Source organism: Melopsittacus undulatus, chromosome 8 (genome assembly GCF_012275295.1).
Source record: "Melopsittacus undulatus isolate bMelUnd1 chromosome 8, bMelUnd1.mat.Z, whole genome shotgun sequence".
Lineage (NCBI taxonomy): Eukaryota > Metazoa > Chordata > Aves > Psittaciformes > Psittaculidae > Melopsittacus > Melopsittacus undulatus.
In genome coordinates, this window is record NC_047534.1 from 2,444,518 (window position 1) to 2,457,668 (window position 13,151).

The 13,151-nt window shown below is 49.2% G+C and overlaps 1 protein-coding gene across 1 annotated transcript in view; it reads left to right on the plus strand.

Annotated features, from left to right (window-relative positions):
• CACNA1H (calcium voltage-gated channel subunit alpha1 H) overlaps nt 1–13,151 on the plus strand; it is a 225,953-nt gene that overhangs the window by 141,025 nt on the left and 71,777 nt on the right. Inside the window, exons 7-9 of the mRNA XM_034065342.1 lie at nt 2,680–2,772; nt 4,635–5,424; nt 10,624–11,036. Coding sequence (XP_033921233.1) covers nt 2,680–2,772; nt 4,635–5,424; nt 10,624–11,036 — 1,296 coding nt within the window. The remainder of the gene's footprint in view (nt 1–2,679; nt 2,773–4,634; nt 5,425–10,623; nt 11,037–13,151) is intronic.

Sequence of the window (13,151 nt, forward strand, 5' to 3'; positions counted from 1 at the left end):
GCTGTCTCACAGGATTGCTAGTACTCTCCAAACCTCAGCAGCTCAGGAATCCTTCCCCTAGGTACTGCTGCATTTGTGCTGGCTGATGTGTCCGAGGAAGGAATCCACAAAGATGTCAAACAGGAGAACAAGAGCCCAGTGGTTTTGTTTATCCCTTTAGTTTACAAGTGAGCAGGAAATAATGCAAATTCTAATTACCCCTTAAATATCCTGAGAGCTGGAGGAGCATTTTCAGCTCTCCAGAGGAGAAATGTGATGTGTTGATCGATTCTTGCTGAAAAAGCTGTCTAGCATGTAAGAAAAATACCTCTATAAATGCTGGTTGGCTCTCGCTCTTGTCTCGGCAGCTGCTTCCCAGGTAGGGAGCTGGCAGCGCCTGCAGAAGCCCAACAGCAGCCCTCAGGTAACTGCTTTTGTAAAGAGGGTTCTTTGTTTAAACCTTTTTGATACATTTGATTTGAAGATTGCCTCAATTCTACCCAATGGAAATTGGGTGAAGAGGGGCAGGAAACACGTTTGGAGTCCCTGGGCTGATTTTTCATCCCCAAGTGTAATTGGATGGAGCATCTGCTGTGCCAGCTGTGGCATCCTGACTCTGAAATGCCCATCCGAATAGAGGGGAAGGAAGGAAGGGAAGCAACTCTGAACAGCACAGAGGAGGCTGTTTCATAGGTAGTTGGCAGTGGTTTGGTTTAGCCTTGTGTCACCTCTGAGCTGATCCCTCCAGTTGCTCCATGAACCTAAACAGGGATTGGGTGCAGGGGACAGTCATTTGCTGTGCAAAGCTCACACAGGCAAGGGGTGCAGCCGAAAAGAACTTTGCTCTCTATAAATGTTACAGGAAAGGCAGAAAAGGGCAGTTCCAGTCTGGTTGCTTGTTGGTTTCACACCACTGAACAGACTGATTACTGCCTGTGTCTGCCCAGGCAGCTTAACCCCTTCTCAGACTCCAGGGTGAGTAACAGCACTCGCCTCCAGACAAAAAAGAATGTGTCTATTGCTGAAAGCATTCTACCACAGATTATTCTCTGGTGTTCACACTGGCCAAAAGCATTGGTTTTCTTAAACCCACGCCACTGGAAGCATAGCATTCCTGTCTGATACCCGTGTATCGCTAACCAGCAGAAAGGATGTGATAGGAATGCATGTGATGAGAAACAGGAGAGGTGGGTGTAGTTTGTGTAAATGCAGGCAGCATCTCAGCAGACCTGACTGCTCAAAGTCATTGGCAATGGTGACAACCAAACAGCTGCAGAGACGATTTTTACCTGCTGCTTGGCAGATCATGTTTATTGGTTTTAGCTGTGTTCGCTGGCAGCTTCTCACTCAGGTGCATGGTGGGTGTCAAGTTGTGCGTGCTTCAGTGTGGGAAGAGGGCTTGAAAACTGGATGAAACATCACCATGTTTGAATTCAGCATGAGAGGTATCAAGACTATGATTCTGTGATGCTTAAGACGAGGTCATGCCTTTCTTCCAGCACCCATGAGCTGATGCAAGGTGCTCACAGGAAACCTGTGAGCGCTGATGGTGTGTGCACAGTAATGCTCTCCCCCTTGCAGATGTGATCATATACCAAAGATCCATATCTAGAAGTTTCTTCCAGCTCCTTGGGTAAAAAAACAGGAGAAAAGTGGCAAGGATTCATGTCTGATGTCCCTGCAAGTGTTTTGCCCTGATGCTCCAGGTGTGGCAAGAACATTGCTTTATTCAGTGCTTCAACATCAAGCCCTTCATGGATCTGCTTTTCAGTACACACCACATAAAAAGTCTTCTACATTGATGATTCTTGATCCTTTTCTTGTTCACAGCAAGCTAATTCACAGTTCCTCCACTCAAACAGGGTCTAAACCAGGATTGATGCCACTGAAATTGGAGACAGGTGGCAATTCCAGGTTTATGCTGGGACCGCCAAGGCTCACGGTAGATGTAACAAATAGGGTACATCAGTGTAAGTAAATTCAGACAGGAGCTTTGATTCTGATGGGAATTGTGCTGGAATTTCAGCTCTAGGACTAGTAGCAGGCTAGCACTAGAGGTTTGGTATGTTTTAGCTAAATAAAAAGTGTAAATTACATGGCAGAATTTGCTTTGCTCTGCACACAGCCTGTGTGGTGTTAATTAAATCCTCAGCTTCTTTTCTAGTGGAAGGGAGACTGTGAAAACGAGTCTGAAATCAATTCTACATTTAATTAAAGCAACTCTCTTCCATTCACATGCTTTCCCACTATGATATTGGTGATGCTGTTGTAACGATGAGCCAGTAGGAATCACAAAGAAATTGGTTTTACAGGAGCAAAATTGACTTTAAAACTTAGGAAGTTTGTGGGTAGTGTTACAAAACCAGGAGCTAAGGTAAAAGCCCAGATCTATGCACAGAGAGGCTCTTTTTGTTTATAATCCCTCCTTGGAATATCTCTGCACTGGCTCAGAACCAGAGTTTCAGGTGTTTTATTGTAATGCTTTATTATTTTAATCATACTAGTTCCTGCAGAAATCTCAGGCCGGTCCTTTGGTCACACATTGCTGCTGTCTTAAGCCAGCTTTGAGAAGAGCAGCAGGTCTGGATGGATCCTGAGAGATGCTGTGGAGCGATGAGTACCAGGCACTGTCAGAAGATTGATGTTTACTGGCCTTTTGGATGACTTGTTCTTACACTTTCTTTCTCTGTCTTCCCATAGGTTATAACCCTGGAAGGATGGGTTGACATCATGTATTATGTGATGGATGCACATTCTTTTTACAATTTTATATATTTTATATTGCTTATAATAGTAAGTATGAACTGTGAGTTGCTCCCATTCCTTTTCCTTGTGGGGTAAAGCTGTTCCCTGGGCTTTTCACAGCGGAGTGCCAGCCAGGATTCAGAGTGGGACACCTTCCCCCTGCCATGAAGCGTAATCACACAGGTTGTGATTAGTACTGCAGGGACAGAATATTGGCTACAACAGCCCTTTTTAGTGTCACATGTGATGCATAGCCACAGCTTGTCAAGCCATATGGTCCCTCTTACTGTCCCCAGTCTTGGTCTTGTTACCTTGATGCGTCCTAACTCTTGTGCCTTGGCCAAGCAACTAACTGCACAAAGCAGAGAGGCTATAGCTTTTCTTCCTTTAGCCTCCTCAGTGGCCCAGAGGACACCTTATTTCAATGAAGGGCCTTCAAACTGTTGAACTTCAGCTGAGCCCTTTAAATAAGTGCTAATAGCAGTGCACCTTGCTGAGGTCTTACTGTTACTCACTGGAGGTTGTCTTCAGAAGCTGCCATTCCATGTTAGCAAGGTTCTTTTTTCACAGTGGGCACAACCTTCTCCAGGGGAAAAGATAAGGATGTAAGGCAAGAGGAGAGCAGAGGGAAAAGTATTGTGTAGATGTCGGGCAGGAGATGGGATAGAGGCACTTGGAAGTGCTTTTGTGGCTGGATGTTCTTTATGCATAACCCTATCCTCGTCAGTGCGGTTTTGAAGGCCTTGGGAAGTCAAACCACCACAGCTCCTACCACCAGTGGGAAAGACATGGATCAGAGCAGCATGAGAGATTCCCAGTAAAGAACAGTGTTCTGAAGCCAGTGATTTTTGAGCCTTTAGCAGTGGGCCATGCACAGTAGAGATTTATGCTCCACTCTTTTGAGCCCTTCTCTACATATGGATCCTTGCAGAAAAGCCAGAAGGTGACTAACCTCCAAGTCACTTGGAGCTGGGAATGGCACCCTTGCTGCTTCTCAAACAGTATCCAGGCTGATACTACAGACTGGAGAACAGCACTGCAAACCATCTCCCTATGGCTTCCCAGGAGGATTCACCAGACAATGGTCCAGATTAAAACCATGTGTTTCCTACTGAGCAGAGCAGAGAGGTTTGGCCATGGAGACAGTGGCACTTTCTTGACGTCAGTCCCTTTCACGCCTAAGGACATTGATTCTCTGATGGGAATATTTGACATTTTCCTCTGGCTGATTCTTGAACCCAAGTGGTGAAGAACCAGTTTGTGGGCTCAACAGCTGAGGGAAAGATGTAGCCTTAGGCCACTTCACATTCTGGTCCTTGGGACTCCGTTTTGAAAACCTGGTATCACCCCAGAACACATCAGCTCAACCAGACAATAAATGAGACCTCTCAAGGAGCATCCTGGAGATGCACTTCTCTGTGTTAGAGAGACGCAAGAGTACAAAGTCACAGATGCATGACCCTGCCTGTGCTCCTCCAAACGATGGCATGCTATGCCAGGGTGTGAATTGATAGAGGAAGAGAAGAGCCAGTTTCAGTACAGCATAAACTGGACTTCAGACCATCTTTCCCTGCAGGTTGGCTGGGTGTTCCCTAGCAAATCTGTTTGTGCTGTTTCATACACCCTGCGCTAGTAGCAAATGTCATCACTGTTGAGGGGGGAAAGTGGTAAAGGCTATTGTTAACATCTTTCTTTGCCATTGCCAAAATAACTTAACATGGCTTAGGAGCAAATTTAGCAGCTCAGGCACATGTTGACAAAACATTTGGTGAGCAGACCCTGAGATTGGGCATGTTTGGAAAGCTCAAGATTTCTAAGAACCACACTTCAAGTCCAGACAGCATATGGTGGTGAAGAACATGTCGTGCTTTGTAAAACCCCTGCTAATGCCTTTCCCTGTGTTTCTCCAGGTTGGTTCCTTCTTTATGATTAACTTGTGCCTGGTTGTGATAGCAACCCAGTTTTCTGAAACAAAGCAGCGGGAGAACCAGCTGATGCAGGAGCAGCGGGCCCGGTATCTCTCCAACGACAGCACAATTGCCAGCTTCTCAGAGCCAGGTAGCTGCTATGAGGAGCTGCTCAAGTACATCTGCCACATCTTCAGGAAGGTGAAGCGACGGACGATACGGCTCTACAATAACTGGCAGAGTAAGCGCCGGAAAAAAGTTAACCCAAACAGCACCACCAATGGGCAAAGCCACCGAGGCAAGAAGCGCATCACCTCCATCCATCACCTCATCCACCATCACCATCACCACCACCACCATCACTACCACATCAGCAACGGGAGCCCTCGGGGGCCACGCTCCAACCCTGAGATCTGTGACTTAGAGCTCAAGGTCATGAAACCTGGAGGCCAATTGATGCTTCCTCCTCCATCACCCAACTTGCAGAGCCCTGCTCCTCCTCCAGATTCGGAGTCTGTGCACAGCATTTACCATGCAGACTGTCATGTTGAAGGGCCACAAGTGAACTGTAAGTCTTCCAATGCACCTGCAAGCACTAAACTGACTGCTGGACTCTCCAACCATGGCAACATGAACTATCCTACTATCCTGCCTTCTCCAACTAGCAAAGCCAGTTCTGTTCCAGTTCCCAAGGGAAAGAAGAATGGCAATTCACCCGTGGCTGTGGTTAATAGCCCTGTAAATTTGGGCACAGATTCTTATGGGAAGCTACAGCAGCTGGTAGGAGAGCATGGTAAGGACAAACTGATGTTTATTGCTTAGGAAAACTGGGGAATGGGCAAATTGCTCAAGAGTTGTGGTGTTAAGAGGCCTTTCTTGGAGGCCCCTTTCTTGGAGGCCTCCCAGCCCTTGCTGCTGGGAAAGAAAAGGGAAGAGCGGGTGGGAGCTGGTGGAGAAGCATAAGGTATGGGAAATGTAAGTTTGAAATGGGGAGGCACTGGAAGAGCTCAGACATGTCTAGAAACCCTCAGTTCTGCTCTGATGGGACTCTGCGCCCCTGAGTTTCTCCTTGGCAAGGAGAAGGTTTGGAGGCAGACCTATGGTCACTACAGGGTCTTGATCTCTGCTAGTCCTCAGAGGATGCATGTAAGGGCAGCAGTGTAGCAGAGCTACATGTCTCAAGCCTTCCTTCCCATCTTTCCCTACAAGCAGGAGTGTAGGACTGCTTGCTAGTGTAGATTTGGAGCTCCCTTCCATCTGAATGAATGAGGAGCACCTTGGTGATTCTTTTGTACCTCTGTCCCACCCCTGTGTGTACAGACAGCAGCCCTGTTAGTGTCGTTTTCTCTCCCTTCCCATATAAATCACCCACTGCTGGAGTTGGGATTACAAGCAACACTTAGGTTTCTGTTTTGTGAAATGTTTCCAGTTCTCCTGGCTCGAACTGAAGGTTGAAAAATAGAGTCTGAAACCCTCAAACAGTAAAAAGTCCAAAAAATCTCACTTCTATTTTTCTAATCTCTTGAAGGCAAAACCATCATCTGGGTTTTTTCTTTCAATGTTTTCCAAAGCTGTTTATCTGTGTGTGCATGGACACAAATACTTCTCCTAGTGATGTATGTGCTGAAAAAATACCAAGCCTAGCTCGGGGGCGGTCACAGTAAAGGTTGCTTTGCCAGAGAGGTTGGATGGCTCCTCTTTGTTCTCTTTCTTAGTATTTTACTTTTTAAGTAACCAGACAAAAGGGTAAAGTGGTTTGTTTATAAAAACTGCCTTCAGCCAACATTTCTCTAGGCTTGGGAGCTTAGCAGGAGGGCAGAAGGGGGCGAGGTTAGTTTGCAGCGTTCTTCTGTTGGGAAGCAAAGGCTTTATATGAATCACTGGTTCATCTTTCACTGTGTTAATGGTGGTTGTTAGGAGGATGAGTGTATTCCTTGAGCTAAAAGCCCAGGTTCCACAGGAGTCTGTGAAAGCAACGATGTGCTAAAGAGCTGCTCAAGTCAGAGGTTTGGTTCTTCATGCTTCTAAGGGGATCTGCTGCTGGGGTCGTCTTTAGGAGAAGAAAGCCCCAGATCTTAGCCCCAACTTCAGGGCTTCTTCACTAACTTAGGAGTTTCTCACATAGCCTGTGGTGTTTCTTTAAAAGCCGACGGTTAGATGGAGTTGCTATTAATAATGCATGGTATCCTCTTTTTACAGAGGTATTTCAGCCCAGAGGATGCCAAAATGCTTGAAACAAATCTCCTGAAATTGTTTTGTCTCTCTCAGAAGTGTGCTCAGATCCAGGGGAAAGGGTGCATGCCGCAGCTCTTGGCTGGGGAGCAGCAGCTCATCGGGCACCCTGAGGAGCACAGGGGCTGCAAAGAGAAGCAAGTCAGCCGGGTCCATCTGGAGACCCTGTCACACAGTGTGTCCATGCCCAGCTCTTCCCCTTCATGGCTTTTTCCAGGCTCTTCATCCCCCTCCACCACACCAACAGGATTCACTTCTGCATCGGAACCACTGTTGTATTGCAGGGATGATGGATGTGTCTTCCAGGCTTCAGGAAGGTCTTACGTGCCAAATAATCAGGCTTCTGAGTGTGTAGCTCTGCCAGGCACAGCTCCTGGTTCATGTTCTCCATCCAGCCTTGGAGCCATGTTAACAGCCTAACCTGGGCTCAGTGGGGAAGGCGAGGTATGCTCACAAGCTCACCCAACCCTCCTGGATTCAGCTGCTTTGGGCAAAAAAAGAGCTATTTCACTTAATCCTCTCTCTATTCTTACAAATCAACAAGTAGGGTCCGTTCACTGCCAAGACTTGTGCAAGGAGAGCACACAAGTGATAACTGAGAGCATTAAGGAGGCATTAGCAGCCAGGGTACTCTCAGCCCCAGCTGGAAGCAAGGTTGGTGTCTGCTGGGAAAGATGCAATTGTGGGGGAGAGTATTCTCTTCCCTTCTTTTGTTGTGGAATTGAACAGCCTAAAGTACAGCCTGTTCCTCCCTGTTCTCGTGCCCTGCAATGCTGCGAGGTTATTTTAGCAGGCAGCCAAGGAGACTCTGGTATTTTGAAGACATCTGCGGCGCCAGTGTTTTTCATATGATTTTTAACACTTTGATAGCATTAAAAGACGTCTGGCAAAGCCCACTACCTCTGCTATCTACACTGCAATGGCTGTGCTCCTTGTCAGATGAATCCTCATTAGAAATACCTTGTTAATGTGCTGCTTGAAGCTTGAAGAAGGGGGCAACTATGTCTGATCCTCCTGGTGCTCTGGGTGTAATGACCAGGAGGAGGATGGTCCTCCCCTGTAAGGCTGCCTTGAAGGCCAGTGATAACCTGAGTGCCATCCAGGCAAGGAAAAGGCATTTTGACTCTTGTCACAACCCCGTTTTCAAGCTAATGGGGTGCTTTTGTTTGCTGCTTTCTCTCAAAGGATGTACTCAGGCAGGAGTGGCTGAAATCAGCAGCCTTATGCTGGGATTGCTCCAAGCTGCTGGGCCCAGAGCCAGCAGCATCCATTGCCTTTCACTTGGTCTCCCCAAAACTGATACAAGTGTCCTCATCCAGCCTTCAGACTAGGGAAATCTTAGGGGGGAAATCTGCCTCCTTACCCTATTCCCTGCATCTCAAGGAAAGCTTTCATTGATCCTGAATAGTGTTTTATAGGAAGGATCCCATTCTCACAGTATTGCATTCATGCTGTGGTTTTTTCTGTCATTAATACCTGCTTCCTAAATAGGAGGAAACTAAGAATATCGGTCCTAAATATGAAGAAATAAACCCCAGCTCCTGTTCCACCCCAACCATCCTCATTGCCCTCACCCTCCCTGTACCCAGGCTCCATGAGAGCAGTCAGCCTTTCTCCTTGCACCACAGAACATGTGGCAACGTGTTTGCTTTTAAAACACCCTGAACGCTCGCTTTGCCTCCAGCAAAGAATCCACCTGAGCTTTATTAAAGGCTGAAGGAGGGACGAAGGAGACTGGAGGGACTGTGTGACTCTCCCAGGCTGTGATCTATGGTCTGTAGCCATGATCTGTAACCACTTCTGGTCCGTTTCTCCCTCCTTGTTATTAGCTAAATGGAAGTGCTAGCTAAATTGGGTATAGCAGCTTGAGAGCACTAAGATCACCACTAATGATGTTAGCCTGGTCAGACATAATCAGAACTAATTGAAAGCGAGAGGTGTGCCACTCTGTCCTCCCTCAGCTGCAGAGCACAGAATGGCTGCTGAGTGCTGGGGAGAGCAGCTCCTCAGCGCCATGTCTGAGAATCATAGAATCCCAGACTGGTTTGGGTTGGAAAGCACCTTAAGATCATCCAGTTCCAACCCCTGCCATGGGTAGGGACACCTCACACTAAACCATGGCACCCAAGGCTCTGTCCAACCTGGCCTTGAACACTGCCAGGGATGGAGCATTCACAGCTTCCCTGGGCAACCCATTCCAGTGCCTCAGCACCCTCACAGTAAAGAACTTCCTCCTTATATCCAATCTAAACCTCCCCTGTTTCAGTTTCAACCCATTACCCCTTGTCCTATCACTGCAGTCCCTAATGTAGTCCAAGGTCCAATAGTCCCTCCCCAGCATCCCTGTAGGCCCCTTCAGACACTGGAAGCTGCTCTGAGGTCTCCACGCAGCTTCTCTTCTCCAGGCTGAACAGCCCCAACTTTCTCAGCCTGTCTCCATACAGGAGGTGCTCCAGCCCCTGAGCATCCTCGTGGCCTCCTCTGGACTTGTTCCAACAGTTCCATGTCCTTTTATGTTGAGTGCACCAGAACTGCACACAGTGCTCCAGGTGAGGTCTCACGAGAGCAGAGGGGCAGGATCAGCATGTCCATGGATGGGGTGACTGTTAAGGCTTGGCAAGAGGGAAAAACGGTGTAAAGCAAGAACTCCTTGGTAAGATGGATGGTTAGAGGGTGTAACTGAAGTCTTATTTGAGGATGCGGCAGAAGCTGCTCTGGACAAGCCCAAGGTGGGGACTGGGGGGGGGCTGGCTGCCATGTTGGTGAAGGAAACGGGGCTGTCCACCATGTTGAGGCAGGAAATGGGGCTGTCCACCATGTTGGGGCAGGAAACGGGGCTGTCCGCCATGTTGAGGTGGGAAACGGGGCTGTCTGCCATGTTGAGGCAGGAAACGGGGCTGTCCGCCATGTTGAGGCAGGAAATGGGGCTGTCCGCCATGTTGAGGTGGGAAACGGGGCTGTCCGCCATGTTGAGGTGGGAAATGGGGCTGTCTGCCATGTTGAGGCAAGAAAGGGGGCTGTCCGCCATGTTGAGGCAGGAAACGGGTCTGTCCGCCACGTTGGGGTGGGAAACGGGGCTGTCCGCCATGTTGAGGTGGGAAACGGGGCTGTCTGCCATGTTGAGGCAGGAAACGGGGCTGTCCGCCATGTTGAGGCAGGAAATGGGGCTGTCCGCCATGTTGAGGTGGGAAACGGGGCTGTCCGCCATGTTGAGGTGGGAAATGGGGCTGTCTGCCATGTTGAGGCAAGAAAGGGGGCTGTCCGCCATGTTGAGGCAGGAAACGGGTCTGTCCGCCACGTTGGGGTGGGAAACGGGGCTGTCCGCCATGTTGGGGTGGGAAACGGGGCTGTCCGCCATGTTGGGGTGGGAAACGGGGCTGTCCACCATGTTGAGGCAGGAAACGGGGCTGTCCACCATGTTGAGGTGGGAAACGGGTCTGTCCACCATGTTGAGGTAGGAAATGGGCCTGTCCGCCATGTTGAGGTGGGAAACGGGGCTGTCCGCCATGTTGAGGTGGGAAACGGGGCTGTCCGCCATGTTGAGGTGGGAAATGGGGCTGTCTGCCATGTTGAGGCAGGAAACGGGGCTGTCCGCCATGTTGAGGTAGGAAACGGGGCTGTCCACCATGTTGAGGCAGGAAACGGGGCTGTCCACCATGTTGAGGCAGGAAATGGGGCTGTCCACCATGTTGAGGTGGGAAAGGGGGCTGTCCACCATGTTGAGGCGTGAGGTGGCTCACGGTGCCCGTCTCCCTTGCAGGCCTGCGGCGGACCCCCAGCCGGCTGTCAGGGCTGAGCGCAGCCTGCCCGCTGCCCAGCCCTCCGGGCGGCAGCCTGACCTGCGAGCTGCAGGACTGCCCCTTCTGCGCCAGCCTCCTTGAGGACCCCGAGTTTGCCTTCAGTGAGTCCGATTCCTGCGACTCCGACAGCAATGGCGTCTACGAGTTCACCCAGGACCTGCGGCATGGCGACCACAGGGACCAGCTCCAGCAGCAGCGGGGCAGGAGGAGGAGGAAGAAGAAGAAGCCCAAGGAGAGGAACAAGGTCACACGCCTCTGGAAGGCTTTTGGCAGCAAGCTGAAGAGGATCGTGGAGAGCAAGTACTTCAACCGGGGGATTATGATCGCCATTCTCATCAACACACTGAGCATGGGCATTGAGTACCATGAGCAGGTGAGTGTGTGACCGGCCTGAAGAGCCTTGAGGGCTGCAGTGATGGTGTGATGTTTTGGGGTGACTCTGTCAAAGCCATGCCAGAGGAGCAGCAAGCGCTTTACATGCGATTTGGGAACACTAAATGGGGCTGAGGGCTTGATGCTGTAGATGTGTGATGAGCGGGAGCATCCTTCTATGTGTGAGAAGGTGGCTGGCAGTGCTGCTGAGGTGTGGAAGGTTTCCATGTCTGTGTTAGGACACGGCTCAAAGCCTGATGGATTAAGCTGTCTGCTGTGTGTTATTCATACAAGTGCGAGTTGTTCTGGTGGAAGTACCCCTTCGGACCGGTAGTGATGCACAGTGGACCTTGTAGTGCCCATAACCCATGCAAAAGTTCCTTCTTTGATCCTGGACCTTTAGATAAAGACTTAAACTGTCAGGTAGGTCTCTTTTTTAAGTGTTTAGAGGGAGGAAAGAGAAATCATGCTGTTTGCTGTATTAGTTGGAACATGGTGATGGCAGAAAGCAGTACTGATAGCTGAAGACAGGTTATCCTTGCTGCTGGCTGATGAGAGCTTGAGGGGCTGTGCAATGGGAGAGGGATGTGAGCCATCTGAGTATCTCCAGTTGGTCACTGTGGGGAAAGCAATGCTTTCCTGGGCTTTTCTTTCCTGGACAAACTGGTTATTTTCAACTGTTTTCTCAGGATATGCACTGGGATTTCTCATGCCACCTCTGTATCAGGTGCAGGAAATGCATCCAGTGAGGTCAGGAGGTCCTCATATTGCTCTGCCATGAGAAGGATTGTCAAAAGTTCATCCATTGCTCCTCCAAAATCTCCATTGCAGGATCAGGTCAAGGTTATTTATAAAGCTATTCCTCCTCTTTGCCTTGGTCTCTCCTCAGGAGTGAGGAGGAACAGCAGACAGAGTACCTAAGTGCTCTGTACCACAGTACCAAAGGTGCAGGACAAAGAGGCTCTCATTTTCTTCTCCATTTCCCAGCATTAAGTCCTGCTTGGAATCATGGCAAACAATCCCCCAGAGTGCTGCTACTATATTTTCCCTTCACTTGTGTACTTTGAATCCCCATATTCTGTGCTATCTGAGATGGTTTCTTTCAGGAAAGCAAGTACTCAGTTAAAACGCATGAACCTTAGCTGGGCAACGATAAATTAGTTCACACTTACAGCAGGGAGAGTCCAAACCCAACAAAGAAATAGCTGTTGCTGTCAGCTTTCTGTCTGGTTAGCTGTTCCACAACAAGTTCTAAGACTAGGGAATATACCTTGTCAGTAGCCTTTGAATAGACCATTCATTCCTCGAGGCAGCTCCATTTCTGCATGGATACTCTTTTGTCAGGCGGATACAGCTTTGTCAGTCCTTGGATATTGCCATGACGGGTGCTAGGGGAAAACCTTAGGCAGGCTGCAATAAGAAAGCCCAGGGATCTACATGGAGTCTGTCCACAATCACTCACATAAAGGTGAATCGTGGTAATTACATCCTTGCTGCTAACAAAGGAAAACTGTAGCCAGCAGGTTTATGTTGGATTTTACCTTGTAAAAGATTTGCTTTAAACCATCTCAAAGCCAATGGCAATAAAGATTCTGCAGCTTTTGGCTATGGAGCATCAGCCTCCTGCCAGCTTTGCTCCCAGGCACTGCCCAGCATGGGCCCAATAAAAGGGAGGAATTTTGAAGTGAAACCTGTTAAAGTTCCTCCACGTGCCTGGCTGCAAAGTGCCTCTGGTCGCAGTGGGGGTAACAGGCATGGAGCTGTCAAAGCCCAGCATTGAAACACCTCACCCAAGCCCTGTCTTGTCAACAGCGTGAGCTCTGGTATTGCCAGAGGCTGGGGCACTATCTGAAAGCAATAGAAAATGGCTCTAGGCTCCCAGACTGTGTGGCAGGAAAGTCCTGGCCTTCTGTGAGCAAACCAGGGTGATTTCAGACCCTGCAGCCTTCCTCATGTGAGAACTGACTGCAAGACTTAGAGTGAGGGGCTGGCTTTGTGTGGAGATGATTAAGAGGCAGCAGAGTGAAGCTGTCATGAGCCCACAGTGGGGTGCTGGGTCGGAGGGGAGGTGAGAATGGCTGGGTATGGGTATGTCATGATCCTTGCCAGGAAAAAG